We start from the raw sequence: 18,634 nt of genomic DNA on the forward strand, positions 1-18,634 counted from the left end.
GGCAGCACAGTTCTTGAGGCCCTAGACTACTGTGTTCAGTCTTTGCAAAGAAATAAAGCCACTGTTTCTTTCTCCTCCATAACTCTGTCTCCGTATTTCTGTTCAGCATGGGTACACAGAGAGTCAATATTTTTACATCAGTCTTAGAAAGGAACTGAGAGACGTAAAAGCTAGGAGCCATTGACTTCTGAAAAACCACAGGACTTGCCTGGTGGTCCAGAGGTTAAGAATCTGCCTGCCAATGTAGGGGACATGGGTTCCACCCCTGGTCCAACAAGATTCCACATGCCAAGGGGCAACTAAGTCCATGATCCACAACTATTGAGCCTGTGCTCTAGAGCCCAAGAGCTGCAGATTCTGAGCCCGCGTGCCACAACGACTGAAGCCTGCAAGCCCTAGAACCAGTGCTCTGGCACAAGAGAAGCCACTGCAATGAGAAGCCTCTGTACCACAACCAAAGAGTAGCCCCTGCTCACCATAACTAGAGAAGGCCCCCTCGCAGCCAAAAATAAATAAATAAATAACAACATACAGTCTTAAAGTTCCCAGTTATGCTTTATTCAGAGAACTTAGTGAAGACTATAGGCTCTCAGCTCTGAGACATTGTTCTGTGAATGAATAATGTTGCCTGCCATATCAGTAAACATAAAAAGATGCTGTAGCCATTAGTCTTCACCACTGCCCCTTATGGTGAGAACTGGGAACTCAGGATGCAGACAAATGGGCTGCCCCTCCCCCAAGCCCTCAGCAACTGCAGCCACTCCCATCAGTACAAAGTAACGGGACTCAGAATGGGAAAGAAAAGGATCATAGCCATAGATAGCTAAGGTGCATACAAAAGGGATGATTTCAATGAGCCCAAACTCTTGCATATTCCCATACAAAGAAAAGCGATAAATTCATCAACTTGAGATATCTGGTTTTATTTATTAAACAGTGAACTTTTGATGTTTCAACTATCTGGTCCTTGCAAAACTTCTATATATCCTGGCTCTTTCCTTACCTCTTTGGAGCAGTACCTCCGAGCTATCTGAGAGGCTACTTCCCAGTACTGAAGTCTTCAGAAAAAGTTTGGCAGATAAAACAGAGCTCAGTTTTCAGTTGACTGTTTCAAAGTTAAGAAAGAACCAGGATACACAGGAATTTTGCTAAAAGAAAAAAAAAAAAAAACCCACAAAGAAACTAAAAAACCCATGCAGTTGAACATCAGATTACTAATTACAAAAACAGACGCTTCAAGTTAATGATCTTAGTGCTTTACTATCTTTGGGAAGATGCAAGAACGTGGGTTCATTGAAATTATTCCTTAAATACACATCTCAACTATCTGAGGCCAGTATCGTGTTTTTCTCCATCCTAAATTCCCCTCAGAGCGAGTGGTACAGAGGCAGACGGCTTAACAGTGGGTATCATTTACCTTTACTGGCATGGCAGGCAACATTTTTTGTCTGCAGAGTGCATGACCCAGCAAGAATGATGCAGAGTAATGCGGGGGTCAGGCCAGCTCCACTGGTGGGCAGGATGCCCCCTCCCTCTGGGAGGACGGCGCCCTAGGACCTGGAGCAGGGCTGGACTGCCTCTATAACCCCCAGGTTATGTTACACAATCTTCCTGTCCAAGGTAGGTGCTGTCCCCCCAGCTTAGGATAGGCCCCGCTTGGACTGCAAGGAGATCCAACCAGTCAATCCTAAAGGAAATCAGTCCTGAATATTCATTGGAAGGACTGATGCTGAAGCTGAAACTCCAATACTCTGGCCACCTGATGCGAAGAACTGACTCACTAGAAGACCCTGATGCGGGGAAAGATTGAAGGCCAGAGAAGGGGCCGACAGAGGATGAGATGGTTGGATGGCGTCACTGACTTGATGGACATGAGTTTGAGTAAGCTCTGGGAGTTGGTGATGGACAGGGAAGCCTGGCGTGCTGCAGTCCATGGGGTCGCAAAGTCCGACACGACTGAGCGACTGAACTGAACTGAACCCCTCCAATAAGCATCCTCCAGTTCCCTCATGGAAGAAGGGAACGCGCTAGTGGTTGGCGGGGTGAGGGGTGGGAGGCGGCGCGGAAAGCACAAGCACCGCGCTGACTGTGCTGCGAAGAGCTCAACCATGTCTACAGTCTGGCCGGCTCGCCAGGCCAAGACAGGGCGGAACCAGAGCAGACCCAAGGTGGAGCCAGGACTGGGAGAAGAGCGTGGGCTACAAACGAAGTTGAGCCAGAGTTGGGGTGAGGCTCGAGTGAGGAGAGGGGCTCAGGAAGGCTCAGCGACTTAGCTAGCGCCGAGGGGGCGGAGCTAGAGTGGTGGCGGTGTTTAGAGTCAGGATCCGGCGGTGATTTAGCCCAGAGCAGCGGGGGCGGAGCTCAGTGAGGGGCGGAGCTGAGGGCACCTCCTGTGGGCGGGAGTCAGGCTCAAGGCTTTCGGAGGCCCGGTAACTAATGAGGACCGAGCGAGGGGCGGGGTTCAGGGTTGTGGTCGCGACCTAGTTAAGGTCTGCAAGGGTGGGGCTCAGGGAGGGCTGGGTTTAGAGCCCTAGCGTTGACAAAGACTAGACCCTGGATTCCCGGAAGGGCGGACCCAGCGAGGGGCGGGGCTAAGGGCTCAGCGGCGTCCGTCGCCCACGCGTTAGGAAGCTGGACTGTAGGGAAGACTGGGGGTTTTAGCCCCTGCCGCAGCGCCGCCGACGCCATGGGCGGGGCCTAGCGGGAAGGGGCGGGCTCAGTGAGGGCGGGGTTAAAGCTTAGCCGAGAGGATACCAGGGGCGGGGCCCACCGGGAAAAAGCGGGCCGGAGCTGGAGGCGGTCAACCCGGCCCACGGGCAACGCGCGGACAACCACACGGGCTCACAGCGGCAGGGGGACGGGTCGGGTCGGCCGAATGCACGGTGTGCCGCCGCCATGACAGGTGAGCGCGGTCCGGGGTCGTGCCTGCCATGCGGAGACAGGCACGCGGCTACGGTGGCGCGTAGGATCCGAGTGTCCCGATGCCACTCCTCGCTGCGACGGCGGGTGACCTTGCCCGTGACTGCGTGCCCTGTCGACAGGACGACGGCAGAGCGGCGCGCGGCCCAGGGCTGGGTTCTATGGGGGCGAGGCCAGGCCGGGTCTAGGAGGGTGCTTGGGGGCGGGGGCCATGGACAACCTCTGGAGAGTTGTGGTGGGCAAAGCCACGTCATGCCCTGGAGGCTTCTGAGCGTTAGGGGCCGAGCCTTGGCGTGTTCTGTGCTGTGAGGCCAGGTCAAGCCATGGAAGGCTCTAGTGGGCGGGGACCAGGTCTTGGGTGATTCCAGGAGGGCAGGGTTTGTCTGCAGGTGGGGAACTGCTGGTGTGAGGATCTGTGGCCTGGCACTGGGAGGTGAAAGTAAAATTGGTGGTAAGGAATAATCTCTGGGGTTCTACTGTGCTTCTATCAGGAGATATAGAAACTCCTGACAGAAGGCTGTGTCTTCTATTAGGAATCCCCTGAGGAGTCTGCCCAACAGGTGGTGCCTTCCTGGGCAGTGTGTGGTTCCTGTGGGACTCTGGTATCTCCCAGGCTGCACCCCTTGTCCAGGGACAGGCCCAAGGGAATCTTGCACACAGACTCTGTCTCCCAAGGCCTTGTGCCCCATCTGGAGTGCCCCAGCCCTTCCAGCTATTTTTTCCCCCCAGAATGCAGTCCCCAGCCCAGCCATCCTCCAAGGGCCTCTCTTGAATGGGGACCACCCACCACCTTCCTGATCCTGAGCAGAGTGACCCTACTCTGTGGACCTTTCCCTGTAGGAGAAGCTCCATGAGAGTAACAGGCTGATGAGAGTCCATGCCAGTGTAATCAGGGAGTGTGGTGGCTTCCAGAAGCCATACCTTATTTCAGGGAATGCTTCTGAGGTAAAAGTCACCTAGGGTGACCCACAGGGTCTGGGAGGCCCCTGGAGTCCCCATTCTCTCCATAGCTGTCACTGGAGTCCCAGCCTAAGTCCCACATACAAGAAAGATTTGATGGGCAGGAACCTGGTGATTTCCAGGACACCAGTGTACCAGCCTAAGCCAGAAGAGACCCCTGGTACTACTCACTCCCCTTTCGTTTCTCTGAACTGTTTTTAATCTGTGGCTGCTATTTCTGAGTAAAGTTGATCCTCTGACCTAGGGTGTCAAATGTGATGGTTTCAAATACGTGGATTTTTTTCAGTGCATCCATACTACTACCTGACCTGAGGTTGGCTGAATTCTCAGATGCAAAATTATGGATATGGAGGACTGACTGTAAAGTAATGTGTGGATTTTTGACTCCCCAGGGTCTGTCCCCCAACCCCCTACTGTTCAAAGGTCTATTGTACCTACTGTGCATCTGGCCCTGCATCAGGTCCTTGCTACTCAGGCCTGCTGTATGGGGAAATATGGAATATCTCTGTGTGTGAATGAGGAAACAAAGACTGAGCTTGGACAGGTGCCCTAGACTGCTGGGGCAGTCAGTGGTGGATCCAGGACTAGACCTTGCCCATGCCCACCAGTCCCCCTTCTCCCTGCTGTCTCAGTGTCCTGGGCCTCTAGAGACCTCTTCCCTCAGAGCCCTTCATTTTGGGGATGGGGAACTAGGGCCCAGAGAGTACAGGCCTGGGAGGGCCAAATGAACAGGCCTGCAAGGCTGTAGGTCCCAAGTTCCTGGCTTACTGTCTCCATGCACCAGTAGCAACCTGTCTCGTTCTGGGGCCTTTACGAAGGGTCGCAGAGTGAGCGTGTGGAGCCCGATGCATCTGTGCGGGGCCCACACTGACCAAGTATCACTGTAGCAATTACTGTTGCTGCAGAACCAGCCCCTTCCTTGTGGTGTGCTGGGGAGTGGGCTTCGCAGCTCCATGCCTGGTTGGACACTGGGACAGGAGGGGATTCTGGGAGATTCAGTTTGCGAGGGGAGGTTGAGGCCCAAGCATCTGGACTTTGTTGGGGGTGGTGGTGGGTGGGGAACTCAGGAAACTCTCTTGAGGGGAGGACAGTGAGTGTGAGTTAGCCAGGTGGAAACCATAGGGAGCGGTGTTCTGGTCCCTGGGAATCCGAGGCAGAATGCTGCAGTTGGGCATTGCTGTGCAGGCTTGGCTCAGGGGCTGGGAGACCTGGTCAGGGCAAGTGAGGCCAGCTCCCACAGTGCCTCCAGTGCCAGATCAGGCTAACAGGTTGGCCAGCCTAACCATGCTTGTGGTGCCAGTAGGGCAAGATGATGGGGGAGGAGGACTTCTGTGGTCACACAGTGGATAAGAATCCACCTGCCGATGCAGGGGACACGGGTTTGATCTTTGGTCTGGGAGGATTCAACATGCCACGGAGCTTCTAAGCCCGTACAGTGCAACTACTGAGCCTGTGCTCTGGAGCCCGTGAGCCTCAACTACTGAGCCCGTGTGCCGCAGCTGCTGAGTCCACCTGCCCTAGAGCCCACACGCTGCAACTGCTGAGCCTGTGTGCCTAGAGCCTGTATTCTGCGACAAGAGAAGCCACTACAAAGAAGAGTAGCCCCTGCTTGCCACAACTACAGAAAGCCCGCATGCAGCAGTGAAGACCCAGTGCAACCAAAGGAAAAAACAACGATGGGGGAGGTAGGGCTTAGCAAAGGTTGCTGGCGAAGGTCTGGTGAGTTTTTATGCCAGAGCATTCCTCTTCCTCCTTCCTGTAAAACCTATCTGGGACTGTCACTTGGGACCACACTGGTTTCCTTTCTTGTGCTTTGTTATGCCTGTGAATGGCCGCCCGGGTGTGGTTTGTGTGCACAGTTCACAACGGCCACAGGAAGCACAGGGCACGGCAGAGCCCAGAGCTGTGGTCCCCAGGCTATGCCATTATGCCAAGTGACTCACAGCTCCAGCCAGTGGAGGCACCCCTGGCTAGCAGCCTGCAGGGTGGGAAGAGCCACTGCAGAAGTGTTGGTCACTGTCCACTGACAGCCCTTGCCCTGCCCCTTGGACCTATGTCCATTCATTCCCAACCTCTTTAGTGAGTGCTTAGTGTGTGCCAGCCCTATGCACAGTGTACACACTGGCAGCACTGGGCAGGACAGCCCATGGTTTGGTCAGAAGCAGACATGATGCAGCTAAATTGCATGATTAATTAGTAGATTGATCAGAGAGGCAGAAATGGGCCCCAACACTGTGCCTGGGTCCTGAACTCAATCCATCACTCTCCAGCTGATTAAGGTCTTAAGCAGGTACCTTATCTACTTATTGTGCCTCAGTTTCTCCTTCTGAAAATGAGGGTAGTGGTCATGCTTGTGTAGCAGAGCTGATGGAAGAATGATGATGCACAGAACTCCCAGAATGCCCAAGCACGGGTCCCAGTCCATGAACTATGGCCAATATTATTAACTCTTTAATCAGAGAGGCTACAGGTGATGAAGCCAGGTGGCCAGGAGGGTCCTGCCACGTGCTGGTGACAGATGTCTCTGCATCCCTGTCCATGGCTTCTTTACCATGTTGGAGCTGCTGACAAGTCTGTCTTCAAAATATACTTTCAGAGACTGGGAGAATCAGAAGTTAGAAATTCTCATTCTAGGGAGAATAGACCATCCAGGAGGAGGTAGCATCAGGAGAGAGAGATGAGAAGGTAAACGGTCTATTGAGTTGGGCCCATGGAAGAAATCGGGAGGAGGCCCCACTTGTTCCAACTCAGTGACCCTATTTTTTAAAAATCAACTTGATTGAGGTATTGTTTACTTATAAATACACTCATTTTTAGTGAAAAAATTCTCTTAAGTTTCGACAAATGTATATACTCATGGAACAACTGGTCCAGGCCAAATCAAGATAGAATGTTTCTGTCACTCCAGAAAATCCTTCATGCTCCTTTCCAGTGAACACCACCCAATCCAAGAATCCATCTCCTTTCTGTGACTGTTTTTTTCATCTTTAAAATTCCACAGTGGAGGGTTTCCCTGGTTGCTTAGTGGTAAAGAATCTTCCTGTCAATGCAGGAGACATGGGTTTTATCCCAGATTTGGGAAGATCCCACACACTGCAGAGCAGCCCAGCCCTTGCGCCACAACTGTTGAACCTGTGCTGTAGAGCTTGGGAGCTGCAACAGCTGAGCCCCGTGCACCCTAAAGCCCATGCTCTGCAACAGGAGAAGCTATTGCAGTGAGAAACCTGTGCACCGCAGCTAGAGAGTCGCCCCTGCTCACCGCAACTGGAGGAAAGCCCGCACAGCAATGAAGACCTAGCACAGCCAAAAATAAAGTAGATAAAATTTTAAAAGAAAAAAAAATTCAACAATGGAATTTCCAAATAGTATTTCTTATTAATTACTAGAATTTATTTTTGGAGCATTTTTAGTTTATAGACAATCAGGCAGATAGCACAGAGGGCTCCCCCCACCCCGTTTCCTCTATTATTAATATCTTGCATTTGTATGGTTGTTACCTTAATAAGCCAATAGTGATACAGTATTATTAATTTCAGTTACTAAAGTCCATATTAATATGATGGTTCATTCCTTGTGTTGTACACTGTATGAGTTTTTTGAAAAATTCATGATGTCCTGTATCTGCTATTACAGTATCATACAAGAAGTTTTACTGGGTTAAACATCTTCTGTGCTCCATCTATTTATCCCTCCCTCTTCCATAACCCTTGGCAACCACTGATCTTTTTACTGTCTTCATTGTTTTGCATTTTCTAAAATATATACTTGGGATCATATAGTATATAGCCTTTTCAAATTGGCTTCTTTAACCTTTAACAAAATGCATTTGTTTCCTCAATGTCTTTTTGTAAGTTCGTAGGTCTTTTTTATCACTGGGTTATATTCCATTGTAACTTATTAAACTGAACCACAGTTTCATATATTATCCACTTACCTTGATATGTATTTTATTGTTCAGTCGCTGAGTCATGGCCGACTGCAAGCTTGCTCAGGCTCCTCTGTCCTCAGCTGTCTCCTGGAGTTTGCTCAGATTCATGTCCATTTATATGTATATGTGTGGTAAAATACACAGAACATAAAATTTACCATTTTAACCATTTCATTGGGATTAAATACATCCACAGTGCTGTGAAACTGTGCATTTCAAGAACTTTTTCATCATCCCAAAGAGAAACTGTGTACTCATTAAACAAAAACTCCCCTTTAACCCCTACCTGCAGCTCCTGTTAATCACTATGGTACTTTCTCTGTTTTAGAATTTGCTTATTCTAGATAGTTCATATAGTAGAATAATACATTTGTCCTTTTATATGGGCTTCCCTGGTGGCTCAAATGGTAGAGCGTCTGCCTGCAATGCAGGAGACCTGGGTTTGATCCCTGGGTCAGGAAGATCCCCTGGAGAAGGAAATGGCAACCCACTCCGCTATTCTTGCCTGGAAATTCCCATGGACGGAAGAGCTTGTGGATTACAGTCCATGGGGTCGCAAGGAATCGGACATGACTGAGCAACTAAGATAACACTTCACTTCATTTGTCCTTTTGTGTCTAATTTATTTCACTTAGCATATTGTTTTCATGGTTCATCCATGGTTTTGAACCCATGTATTAGAATTCCGTTCCTTCTTATGATTGTATAGTATTCCATTGTATGTATACCATATTTTGTCTACCTATTCATCTGTCTGTGGACACTTGGGTTGTTTTTACCTTTGGGCTTTTGTGAATAAATGCTACTCTGAACTTGACGTGCACGTATCTATTTAAGTCTCTGCTTTGAATTCTTTTGATTGTATACCCAGGAATGGAATTGGGGATGTATTTAACTTTTTGAGGAACAGCCATACTGTTTTCCATAGTAGCTGCACCATTTTACCTGCCCACCAGGAGTGCCTGAGTGTTCCAGTTTCTCATCCTCGTATTCATATTCCCTCTCTCCAATATTTATTTTACCCTAATGAGTATGAAATGGTATCTCATTGTATTTTGACTTGCTTTTTGCTAATGACTAGTGATGTTGAGCATCTTTTCATGTACTTAGCAGTCATTTGTCCACTTTTGGAAAAATACCTGTCCAAGTATTTTGCTCATCATTGTATTGGTTATTTTGTAGGATTTTTTGTTGTGTTGAGTTGTAGGAGTTCTTTTTGTATTCTCTCTCTTTCTATATATATTAATCCCTAATCAGATATATGCTTTGCAGATATTTTCTCCCATTCTATGGATTGTGTTTTCACTCTTTTTTTTTTTCTTCAAAATAGGGTTAATTTCTGGACTTTCTAGTCTATTACATTGGTCTATATAGTACCACAGTTTTGATTCCTGTAGCTTTGTAGTAAATTTTGAAATGAGGAAGTGTGAATCATCCACTTTGTTCTTTTTTCACGATTGTTTTGGCTGTACAAGTCCCTTGTGATCCCATATGAACATTAGGATGAAAAAAAGACAAAAAAAGATTTACTGCAGTTTGGATAGGGGTTACATTGAATTCCTGGATCACTTTGGGTAATATTGTCATCTTCACAATATTAAGTCTTCCAAACCGTGGACATGGAATGTCTTTCCATTTATTTGTATCTTTTAGCATTTCTTTGAGTAGTGTTTTGTAGATCAGTGTACAAGTCTTCCATCTCCTTGGTTAAATTTATTTCTAAGTGTTTTATTCCTTTTTAAGTTTTTTTTTTAAGAGTTCAGCTTTTTATTGAATGTGTTACTGAAGAGGTTTAGTCAAAAAGACCAAAGCCCATGTCATCATTAGACTTTTCAGATTCTTCTTTGCCTCTGCTTTCTTCTCCTCAGCTAGGGCAGCAGTGGTGAAGAGGATTGGACCTACTGCTGGTGCCGCGCCAGCTGCTAGGGGCAGACCCTCCAGCCCCCCATGTGGCAGATGAGGCTCCCGATGTTGATACTGGCCTGGCCAGAAAGGGTCAACACTTATAGGGCTGCTTAAAGGAGGGCGCTGATTTTGTTGTTGTTGGCTGCACTGGGTCTTCATGGCTGCATGTGGGCCTTCTCAGTATGTTGTTGTTCAGTTGCTAAGTCATGTCCAACTCTTTTCGACCTCATGGACCGTAGCACGCCAAGCTCCCCTGTCCTCCATTCTCTCCCAGAGTTTGCTCAAATCCATGTGCATTGAGTCAATGATCCTGTCTAACCATCTCATCCTCTGCCAGCCCCTTCTCCTTTGCCTTCAGTCTTTCCCAGCATCAGTACCTTTTCCAGTGAGTCAGCTCTTTGTGTCAGGTGGGCAAAGTATTGGAGCTTAAGCATCAGTCCTTCCAATGAACTTTCAGGGTTTATTTCCTTTAGGATTGGCTGGTTTAATCTCCTCGCAGTCCAAGGAACTCTCAAGAGTCTTCTCCAGTACCAAATTTGAAAACATCAGATCAACACTTAGCCTTCTTTATGGTCCAATTCTCACATCCATACATGACTGCTGGAAAAACCATAGCTTTGACTAGGCGGACCTTTGTTGGCAAATGATGTCTCTGCTTTTTAATACGCTGTCTAGGTTTCTCATAGGAGACGGCAATGGCAACCCACTCCAGTACTCTTGCCTGGAAAATCCCATAGATGAAGGAGCCTGGTGGACTGTAGTCCATGGGGTCGCTAAGAGTCAGACACGACTGAGCAACTTCACTTTCACTTTTCACTTTCATGCATTGGAGAAGGAAATGGCAACCCACTCCAGTGTTCTTGCCTGGAGAATCTCAGGGACGAGGGAGCCTGGTAGGCTGCTGGTCTGTGGGGTCGCACAGAGTCAGACACGACTGAAGTGACTTAGCAGCAGCAGGTTTCTCATAGCTGTTCTTCCAGGGAGTAAGGATTTTTAAATTTCACGGTTACAGTCACCATCCGCAGTGATTTTAGAGCCCAAGAAAATTAAATCTGTCATTGCTCCCACTTTTTCCCCCTTCTGTTTGCTGTGAAGTGATGAACCAGGATGCCATGATCTTAGTTTTTTGAATGTTGAGTTTCAAGCCAGCTTTTTCACTCTCCTCTTTCACCCTCATCAAGAGGCTCTTTAGTTCCTCTTCACTGTCTGCCACTAGAGTGGTATTATTTTCATATCTGAGGTTGTTGATATCTCTCCCAGCAATCTTGATTCCAGCTTGTGATTCATCCAGCCCAGTATTTTACATTATGTCCTCTGCATTTAAGTTAAATAAGTATTTAAGTTAAATAAGGGTGACCATATACAGCCTTGTCGCACTCCTTTCCCAGTTGTGAACCAGTCAGTTGTTCTATGTCCTGTTTTAATTGCTGTTTTTTAACTCACATACAGGTTTCTCAGGAGACAGGTAAAGTGGTCTGATATTCCCATTTTTTTAAAGAATTTTCCACAGTGTGTTGTGATCCACACAGTCAAAGGCTTTAGCATAGTCTATGAAGCAGAAGTAGATGTTTTTCTGGAATTCCCTTGCTTTCTCTGTGAGCCAGTGAATGTTGACAATTTGATCTCTGATTGCTCTGCTTTTCTCTAAACCCAGCTTGTACATCTGAAAGTTCTCAGTTCACATACTGCTGAAGCCTAGCTTCAAGGATTTTGAGCATAACCGTGCTAGCATGTGAAATGAGCGCAATAGTACAGTAGATTACATGTTCTTTGGCCTTGCTCTTCTTTCGGATTGAATTGAAATCTGACCTTTTCCAGTCCCGTGGTCACTGCTGAGTTTTTCAAATTTGCTGATATATTGAATGCAGCACTTTAAAATCCTTTAGGATTTGAAATAACTCAGCTGGACGTCTGTCACCTCCACTAGCTTTGTTTGTAGTAATGCTGCTGCTTTTTTTTTTTTTTTACAATGTTTCCTCTGACAGGTTACAAGACAAACCCCCAGTTTGCCTGAGTTTTAAAAGGTTATTTCCTTTGCCCCATTTGAATGACCAATAAAGACATAAGTCCAATTGGCAGAGTGAAAGGAGGTGTGTAATAATGCTTCTTAAGACCCACTTGACTTCACACTCCACAATGTCTGGCTCTAGATGAGTGACCATACCATCGTGATTATCTGGGTCATTAAAACCTTTTTTGTATAGTTCTTCTGTGTATTCTTGCCACTTCTTCTTAATCTCTTCTGCTTCTGTTAGGTCCTTGTACCGTTTCTGTCCCTTATCGTGTCCATCTTTGCATGAAATGCTCCCTTGATATCTCCAATTTTCTTGAAGAAATCTCTAGTCTTCCCATTCTATTTGTTTTCCTCTATTACTTTGCACTGTTCATTTAAGAAGTCCTTCTTATCTCTCCTTGCCATTCTCTGGCACCCTGCATTTCGCTTCTCTTCTTTCCTCAGCTATTTGTAAGGTCTCCTCAGACAACCACTTCGCCTTCTTGGATTTCTTTTCTCGATGCATATTTCTCAACACTTTTATTTCTGACACTTTTGGTTGCCAAATGTATGGGGGGTTTTCCTCTGTCAAGCAGCTTTCCAGTTCTTTGGTGGACACCAACTGGGTGTCCTATAAATTTAACTCAATTCTTACACCATCCATCTGGAGAGTGTCTGTCAGACCCCATAGGTTCACTTTAGACTCAGTCCCACAAGATTGCCCCCACTTGAAATGCCAGTCACCGGTCCAGGCTGCCACCTGTGCTTCTAACTGACTGGCTATAAATCAGAGTTCCCCTGACTGTCATTTGCTAGAGCAGTTCACAGAACTCAAGAAAACACTTACTATTCACAGTTTGTTACAAAGGATATTTCAAGGATACAAGTGAACATCCAGGTGGAAGAGATGCACAGGGCAAAACACGTGAGAAGGGGCATGGAGCTTCCGTGCTCCTCCCAGGCACCTCCAAGCATTTAGTAACTGGGAGGTGCTCCACACCCCGCTTTGATAGGGGGAAGGTTATGGAGGCTTTCTCAGGTAGGCATGAGCTTCCCTGGTGGCTCAGCTAGTAAAGAATCTGCCTGCAATGCGGGAGACCTAGGTTCGATCCCTGGGTTGGGAAGATCCCCTGGAGAAGGAAAGGCTACCCACTCCAGTATCCTGGTCTGGAGAATTCCATGGACTGCATAGTCCATGGGGTTGCAAAGAGTCGGACACGACTGAGTGAATATATCTTACTGTAAATCACAGTATCACAAATCTGTTCTGTCAATCTGTGTCTTTTGATTAGAGAGTTTAATCCATTTACATTTAACTACTGATAAGGGACAACTTGTTTCTACCTTTCTGCTGTTCGTTTTCTGTATGTCTTGTAGCTTCTTTGTCCTTCATTTATTCCATTACTTCCTTCAGTGTTGATTTTCTGTAGTAACACATTTTGATGTTCTTTTGTGTATATTCCATGGACATTTTCTTTGTGGTTACCAGGGGGGTTATGTTTAATATTGTAAAGTTACAGCTATCTAATCTGGATTGATACCAGCTTAACTTCAGTCACATACAGAAACTCCTCCTATACAGCTCTGCCTGCCTGCACACCAACCCCCCCCCCCATCCCCTGGGTCCATCAGGAAAGAGGACAAGCTGCCTCACATAGATAAGGTGGTGCACTTGTTCAGGTAGCTAGGGCTGCAGGCACTTGGGACCCTCCCTCAGAGATTCTTTGCCATCTGCCCACCAACTTCTCCCCATCCACTCCCTGCCTTTAAAGGCTTGTCATTCTAAGGGACATTCTTAATGGGAAAGATAGTGTAACACTGATGTTTTAATGATGATTCTGAAAGAAAAAAGACAAAAGGAAAAGCATTTCCCAGCCTCCTGGGTAGCAGGCATGTTGGTCTGCTGTTTGGGGCAGCTTCCCAAGGCCTTGCAGATACTATGTCCGGTGGCCATGCCAGCTAAAAGTGGCCAGGCCACTCTAAACCCTGTGCTTCTGTCTGTGTGTCTCCTGTCCCCATGACAACAGTGGCTGTAGGAGCTTTGGAGTTGGGCCTTCTCTGTGCTGCTGTGTCCTTCCTCAGGCTGCTATTTCCAGAGAGCACTGGGGGACCCCACAGACAGCAGACTCTTCACCCTCCTGAGTTTTTTGGTGATAAGCTCTCAGGCATAGAAGAGAGGAGGAGCCGGAGGCTCTGCTCCGCTTTTGAGCTCTGTACCTTTATCACTGCACCCACCCACCCCACTGTTTTGCAAGGGGATTGGCATGACATGGGGGAATCCTGGGCTGTGCATGAGTTGGGATGTCAGCAGTTGTCCAGATGCTTACAGCTGGTACACCTCTTGGTGGGCACGGGACCTTACTGTGTGGAGTCCCTGCCGTGGCTGTGTCATGGTGTGTGGGACTCGACACCCCCTCCTTGGGCTGTGCTGGCTCATGTCCTTCTGTGTTCTCTGCTTCTGTTTCAGAGCAGACCTACTGTGATCGCCTAGTCCAGGACACTCCTTTCCTCACCAGCCTCGGACGCCTGAGTGAGCAGCAGGTAGACAGGATCATCCTCCAGCTAAACCGCTACTATCCCCAGATCCTCAGCAACAAGGACGCGGAAAAGGTGCCAGTGAACTTGAGGCTGCTCTCCCATCCCTTCCTCTCTGGGCTGGGAGAAGCCAGGGGCAGGACAGCTTGGAGGTGAAAACCTATCTCCTTGGGGTGACCTTGGGCCTGGAACATCATTTTTTTGAGCTTTAGTCTCTTTAGATGTCATCAGAACTTCTAGCCCCTTTCAGAAATGCTGGAGGATCACAGGAGATGTGTGACAACATGAGACAGACCTGGGAGGGGGAACGGGGGTGTACCAGGGTGGGAGGGCAGCAGGGATGCCAGATTCACTCTACCGAGTGCTGCAGAACTCTTCACTCAGCATCTTCCAAAAGTTCAAAATGGACAATCATTTTGGGTGTGATCTGGCCCGTCCTGTTCGGGGACACTGGATGAGAGTGGGTGCTCCTTGCGCACCCCACCCACTTCTCTGGCTCCGCTGTGGCACTGGGGGTGGGTGCCAGAGACTAGCTGGGGCTCTGGGGCACATGGCCTGCCTCCCAGCCGGGTGACAGAGCGAGCCCTTCTCCTCTTGGGGCCACGTGCAGGGCTCTCTGGAGGGTTGGGGCCTCTCCAGGGGACAGATGATATTGATCCTCAACAGAGCTAGAATCCACCCACACCCTGCTACTGCACACACACACACACACACACACACACACACACACACACACACACACACACACACACACACACACACACACACACACACGCCCACGGTTCCATTCCTCATAGGTACCCATGGTTTCTGCTGCACACCTGCTTTTGCTTTGCAGTTTCTGTCCTTTTGTGGGTCAACTCTAGTTTCTTGTCGAATGGTCCACCACCACCAGGTGGCAGCACCGGGCCATAGCCTCCATGTTCTGGGAGTCAGTGCAGGTACCCTGTCCATTGACCTTTACAACCACGTATTTCTCAATCAGCCACATCGAAAAAGCCACCTGTTTTTTCTCCTTAACCCTTGATATATTTTTTAAAACTCGAATCACATTCCCGTAGACTGTCAACTACTAGAAGTTATCATTTATGCCATTACCTTGAAGGGTCCCTATAATGATCGTATTGTGTGGGTTTATTATTATTTCCTTTTTTACACGTGGGAAAACCAAGTTAGCAAGCCGCTAAGTTTCCACACTTGGAATAATGTCACCACCACCTTTCTTGGTGACCTGTCTAGGCCTCCAATGGGAGTGCAAGGATTAGTGGCCGTATGGCACCCCACTCCAGTACTCTTGCCTGGAAAATCCCATGGACGGGGGAGCCTGGTGGGCTGCAGTCCATGGGGCCTCTAGGAGTTGGACACGACTGAGTGACTTCACTTTCACTTTTCACTTTCATGTATTGGAGAAGGAAATGGCAACCCACTCCAGTGTTCTTGCCTGGAGGATCCCAGGGACGGGGGAGCCTGGTGGGCTGCCGTCTGTGGGGTCGCACAGAGTCGGACACGACTGAAGCGACTCAGCAGCGGCAGCGGCAGCGACAGCAGCACGGTCTTGGGCACTGCATGGGAGTGGTTGAGTCTTTGGTAGCAATTGCTACCTCTCCATGGGTGTTCCAGCCACGAAGGTGGCATCACAGCCATTGAGAAGGCTGGGGCTGGGGGGTGAGTCCAGAGTCCTCCAGCCTGATCTCTCTGTGCCCCTTCCTCCTCCAGTTCCGGAACCCCAAGGTGTCTCTGCGAGTGCGTCTCTGCGACCTCTTAGGCCACTTGCAGCGGAGCGGTGAGCGGGATTGCCAGGAGTTCTACCGGGCCCTGTACATCCACGCCCAGCCCCTGCACAGCTGCTTGCCTAGCCGGCACGTCCTGCGTAAGTGCGTGCCCCGGCCCCCTGGCCTTGGCATCTCCTTGTTCAGCCCTTCGCCAGAGACAACCCTCTGGTTGTGTCTTGTGTGTCCCTCAGAGAGCGGAGAGAGTATTTCAGACAACACAGATATCTGTCTCCAAGGCTCCCTGTCTCTGTCTCTCCCTGTCACTGTGTGTGTCTGTCTACTTCTCTCTGTTTCCCTTTTTCTTGCGCTTTTTATTTCTTACACGAAAGTATCTTGTGCGTGTGGTCCTGCCCTTTCCTCTATAATCTAATGAACCTGGGAATCCTTACCCTTCTGATCAGAACTAGCACCCAGCTGTAGGCCATACCAGCCTTGAGTGAACTGCCTCCCACGACAGAGGTGGTATCTACTTTCACCCAGGTAGATCCTCACGGTGTGGATGTTTCTGCACAACAGTCTCTGGCACAGATGGCTGGTCCAGGACAGTGTGTTTGGGTTTAGAAGTGCCAGCCCGTGGCCCAGGAGGCTTGAGAGGGATCCTCTGAGCTGCCAGGATGGGTACAGGGAAGGCACAGGTAGGGATGGCAGCTCAGTCTTGAGGCCTCTGCACCCAGGTCCCCAGGGGGAGTGGCTACTGTCCCTCAGTCCTCACATGAAAGGCTGGAGGCCATGAGGGAAGAGGTGGCTCACCTCAGGCCACTCAGCTGGACCGGGGCCCCCAAGGACGGGCTGGCAGGCCTGGGCCCTGAGCTGCAGCATGGAATGGTCCTGTCACCCCAGCTGTCAGGACCACACAGCCCTGCCTGGAGTCAGGGACCTTCCAGGGTGCCCTCGGGGTTATCAAGGAGCTGGTTGACTGGGGAGCCCCAGAGGGGTCTGGGGAAAGAGAAAGGGCGCCCTGCCCTCACTCAGCACCATCAGACTTGGGACAGAAAGGTGTCTGCACTGTTGGGTGCCTTGTGGTTGCCAGGGAACAATGAAATCCCCATCCCATGGTCCTCAAGTTCCCATGAAGTGGACAAAAGGAGAAGACCCCGGACTGTGCAGGGGTCCTTGCCTGGTGCTGACTGCTCCCCTCCCTGCACTGCCCCAGACACAGCCTGGAGGGCTCAGCACCCACACAACACAAGGGGCCTGGGTGGTCTGCGGGGAGGGGCCTTGGCAGCCCCCTTGGTTTCTCGATGGCAGGCGACCACCTTACTCTCCAGCTCCCCTGTGACTAACCACGCCCTGTGATTTTGTTTCCAGAGAACTCAGATTGCACAGAGCTAGACTCGGGCACCGCAAGCTGTGAGCTCAGTGACAGGGGTAACCGCCTCCCACATCCCTTTTCTCTGTCCCCTGACCCAGGGCTCCACCTCTGTCTCGGGGGCTTCTCATTCCAAGTTGGGTTCCAGTCCTGGCTGTCCACTGGACAGACCCACTTAGGGTGCTCGCTAGGGGTATCCCTGCCTGGCTGACCCTAGCACAGGGTGTGAGCCTGTCCTCAAGGCCTCCGGACCCCTCCCCGCCCTTCAGGGCTCGGGGAGCTGCTCACGCGCATTTCTCCCCAGGACCTGTGGCCTTCCTGACCTGCCTCGGCCTGGCCGCAGGCCTGGCGCTTCTCATCTACTGCTGCCCTCCAGGTGGGTGCTGCCGGGCCAGGCCTCGGCCAGTCCTCCCCACGCCCTGGGACTGAGCCCTGCCAGATGGACGGGGGCCTGCACCTGAGGCCCCCTTTGTGGCCCAGCGCGGCATGCCTGCCGTCGCTTCCCTGCCATGCTGACCGTGCCCAGGTCCTGGGTGGGAGCAGCTCATGGGGACCCACATCACTCAGGTGTGGGCTGTGATGCTGCGAGGATGAGAGAAGGTGCCTTCTTGAGTTCTGAGACCCCCTTGTCTTCCAGACCCCAAGGTGCTTCCAGGGGCCCGGCGTGTCCTGGGCTTCTCCCCGGTCATCATTGACAGGCACGCCAGCCGCTTCCTGCTGGCCTTTCTCACAGATGACCTGGGGGGCCTCTGACCGACCCCAGCCCTGCCCGTCTGCGTGTTTGCTCTCCAGGGGCTTTCTTCTTTCCTAAGTGTTTATTTCTTGCTATTTATAATTTGTGTAATAAGCACTTTGCTTTCATTGTACCGAGGTGTTCAACAATATTAAATGTTTGAGTCTCATCCCTTCTCTCAGGAGTGTTTTCTAGATGATTCAAATTCAAGACATGACAGCGTCTCTAGCTAAGGTTGATCCTGTGGGTTCTTCACTTCCTGAGTCCAACCCAAGACCCAGGTCCTGCTCAGGCTGCCTTCCCAGACTCCTCTGGGCCTGGGTGTCACCCCTGCATGTGGACTACCCACCTCAAATGTCCCCGGCTGTCCCCCAGTGCCCACTTCCAGATGGAACCCTGGCGTGTGTCCTGTCCCTTCCTTCTGGGGCCTCCTTCCACTGCTTCTCTCCAGAACTCCCTACCTTGAGCCCTTCTTGCCATCCCCACCCTGGAGCACTGTTGGTCCCGATACCTGCCCCTGCCCATCTGCTCTCTGTCCCAGTCCTCAGCCGCGGGCCCGGAGGATGGACAGGCAGGCCCT

The 18,634-nt window shown here is 50.0% G+C and overlaps 1 protein-coding gene and 1 non-coding gene across 4 annotated transcripts; one reads left to right on the plus strand and one right to left on the minus strand.

The window, feature by feature from the left end:
• The first annotated feature begins 2,644 nt into the window (after positions 1-2,644).
• Positions 2,645-18,203, plus strand: CARD19 (caspase recruitment domain family member 19). 3 transcript variants are annotated; one of them, XM_052645092.1, is made up of 6 exons: positions 2,645-2,902; positions 14,173-14,246; positions 15,957-16,110; positions 17,321-17,380; positions 17,626-17,697; positions 17,959-18,203. In XM_052645092.1, exons 1-6 carry the CDS (start codon positions 2,896-2,898, stop codon positions 18,072-18,074), a joined length of 483 nt encoding a protein of 160 aa, XP_052501052.1. In that variant the 5' UTR covers positions 2,645-2,895; the 3' UTR covers positions 18,075-18,203. The 3 variants fall into 3 exon arrangements, with proteins under 3 accessions (XP_052501052.1, XP_052501050.1, XP_052501051.1); XM_052645090.1 differs by having other exon boundaries at positions 2,708-2,902; positions 14,173-14,315; XM_052645091.1 differs by lacking the exon at positions 17,321-17,380 and having other exon boundaries at positions 2,708-2,902; positions 14,173-14,315.
• On the minus strand, positions 11,680-11,806 carry LOC128052899 (small nucleolar RNA SNORA27). Its single transcript, XR_008199859.1, has one exon. It is a non-coding gene; the product is annotated as a small nucleolar RNA SNORA27 (small nucleolar RNA).
• Positions 18,204-18,634: the final 431 nt, after the last annotated feature.

Source organism: Budorcas taxicolor, chromosome 8 (genome assembly GCF_023091745.1).
Source record: "Budorcas taxicolor isolate Tak-1 chromosome 8, Takin1.1, whole genome shotgun sequence".
Taxonomy (NCBI): Eukaryota; Metazoa; Chordata; class Mammalia; order Artiodactyla; family Bovidae; genus Budorcas; species Budorcas taxicolor.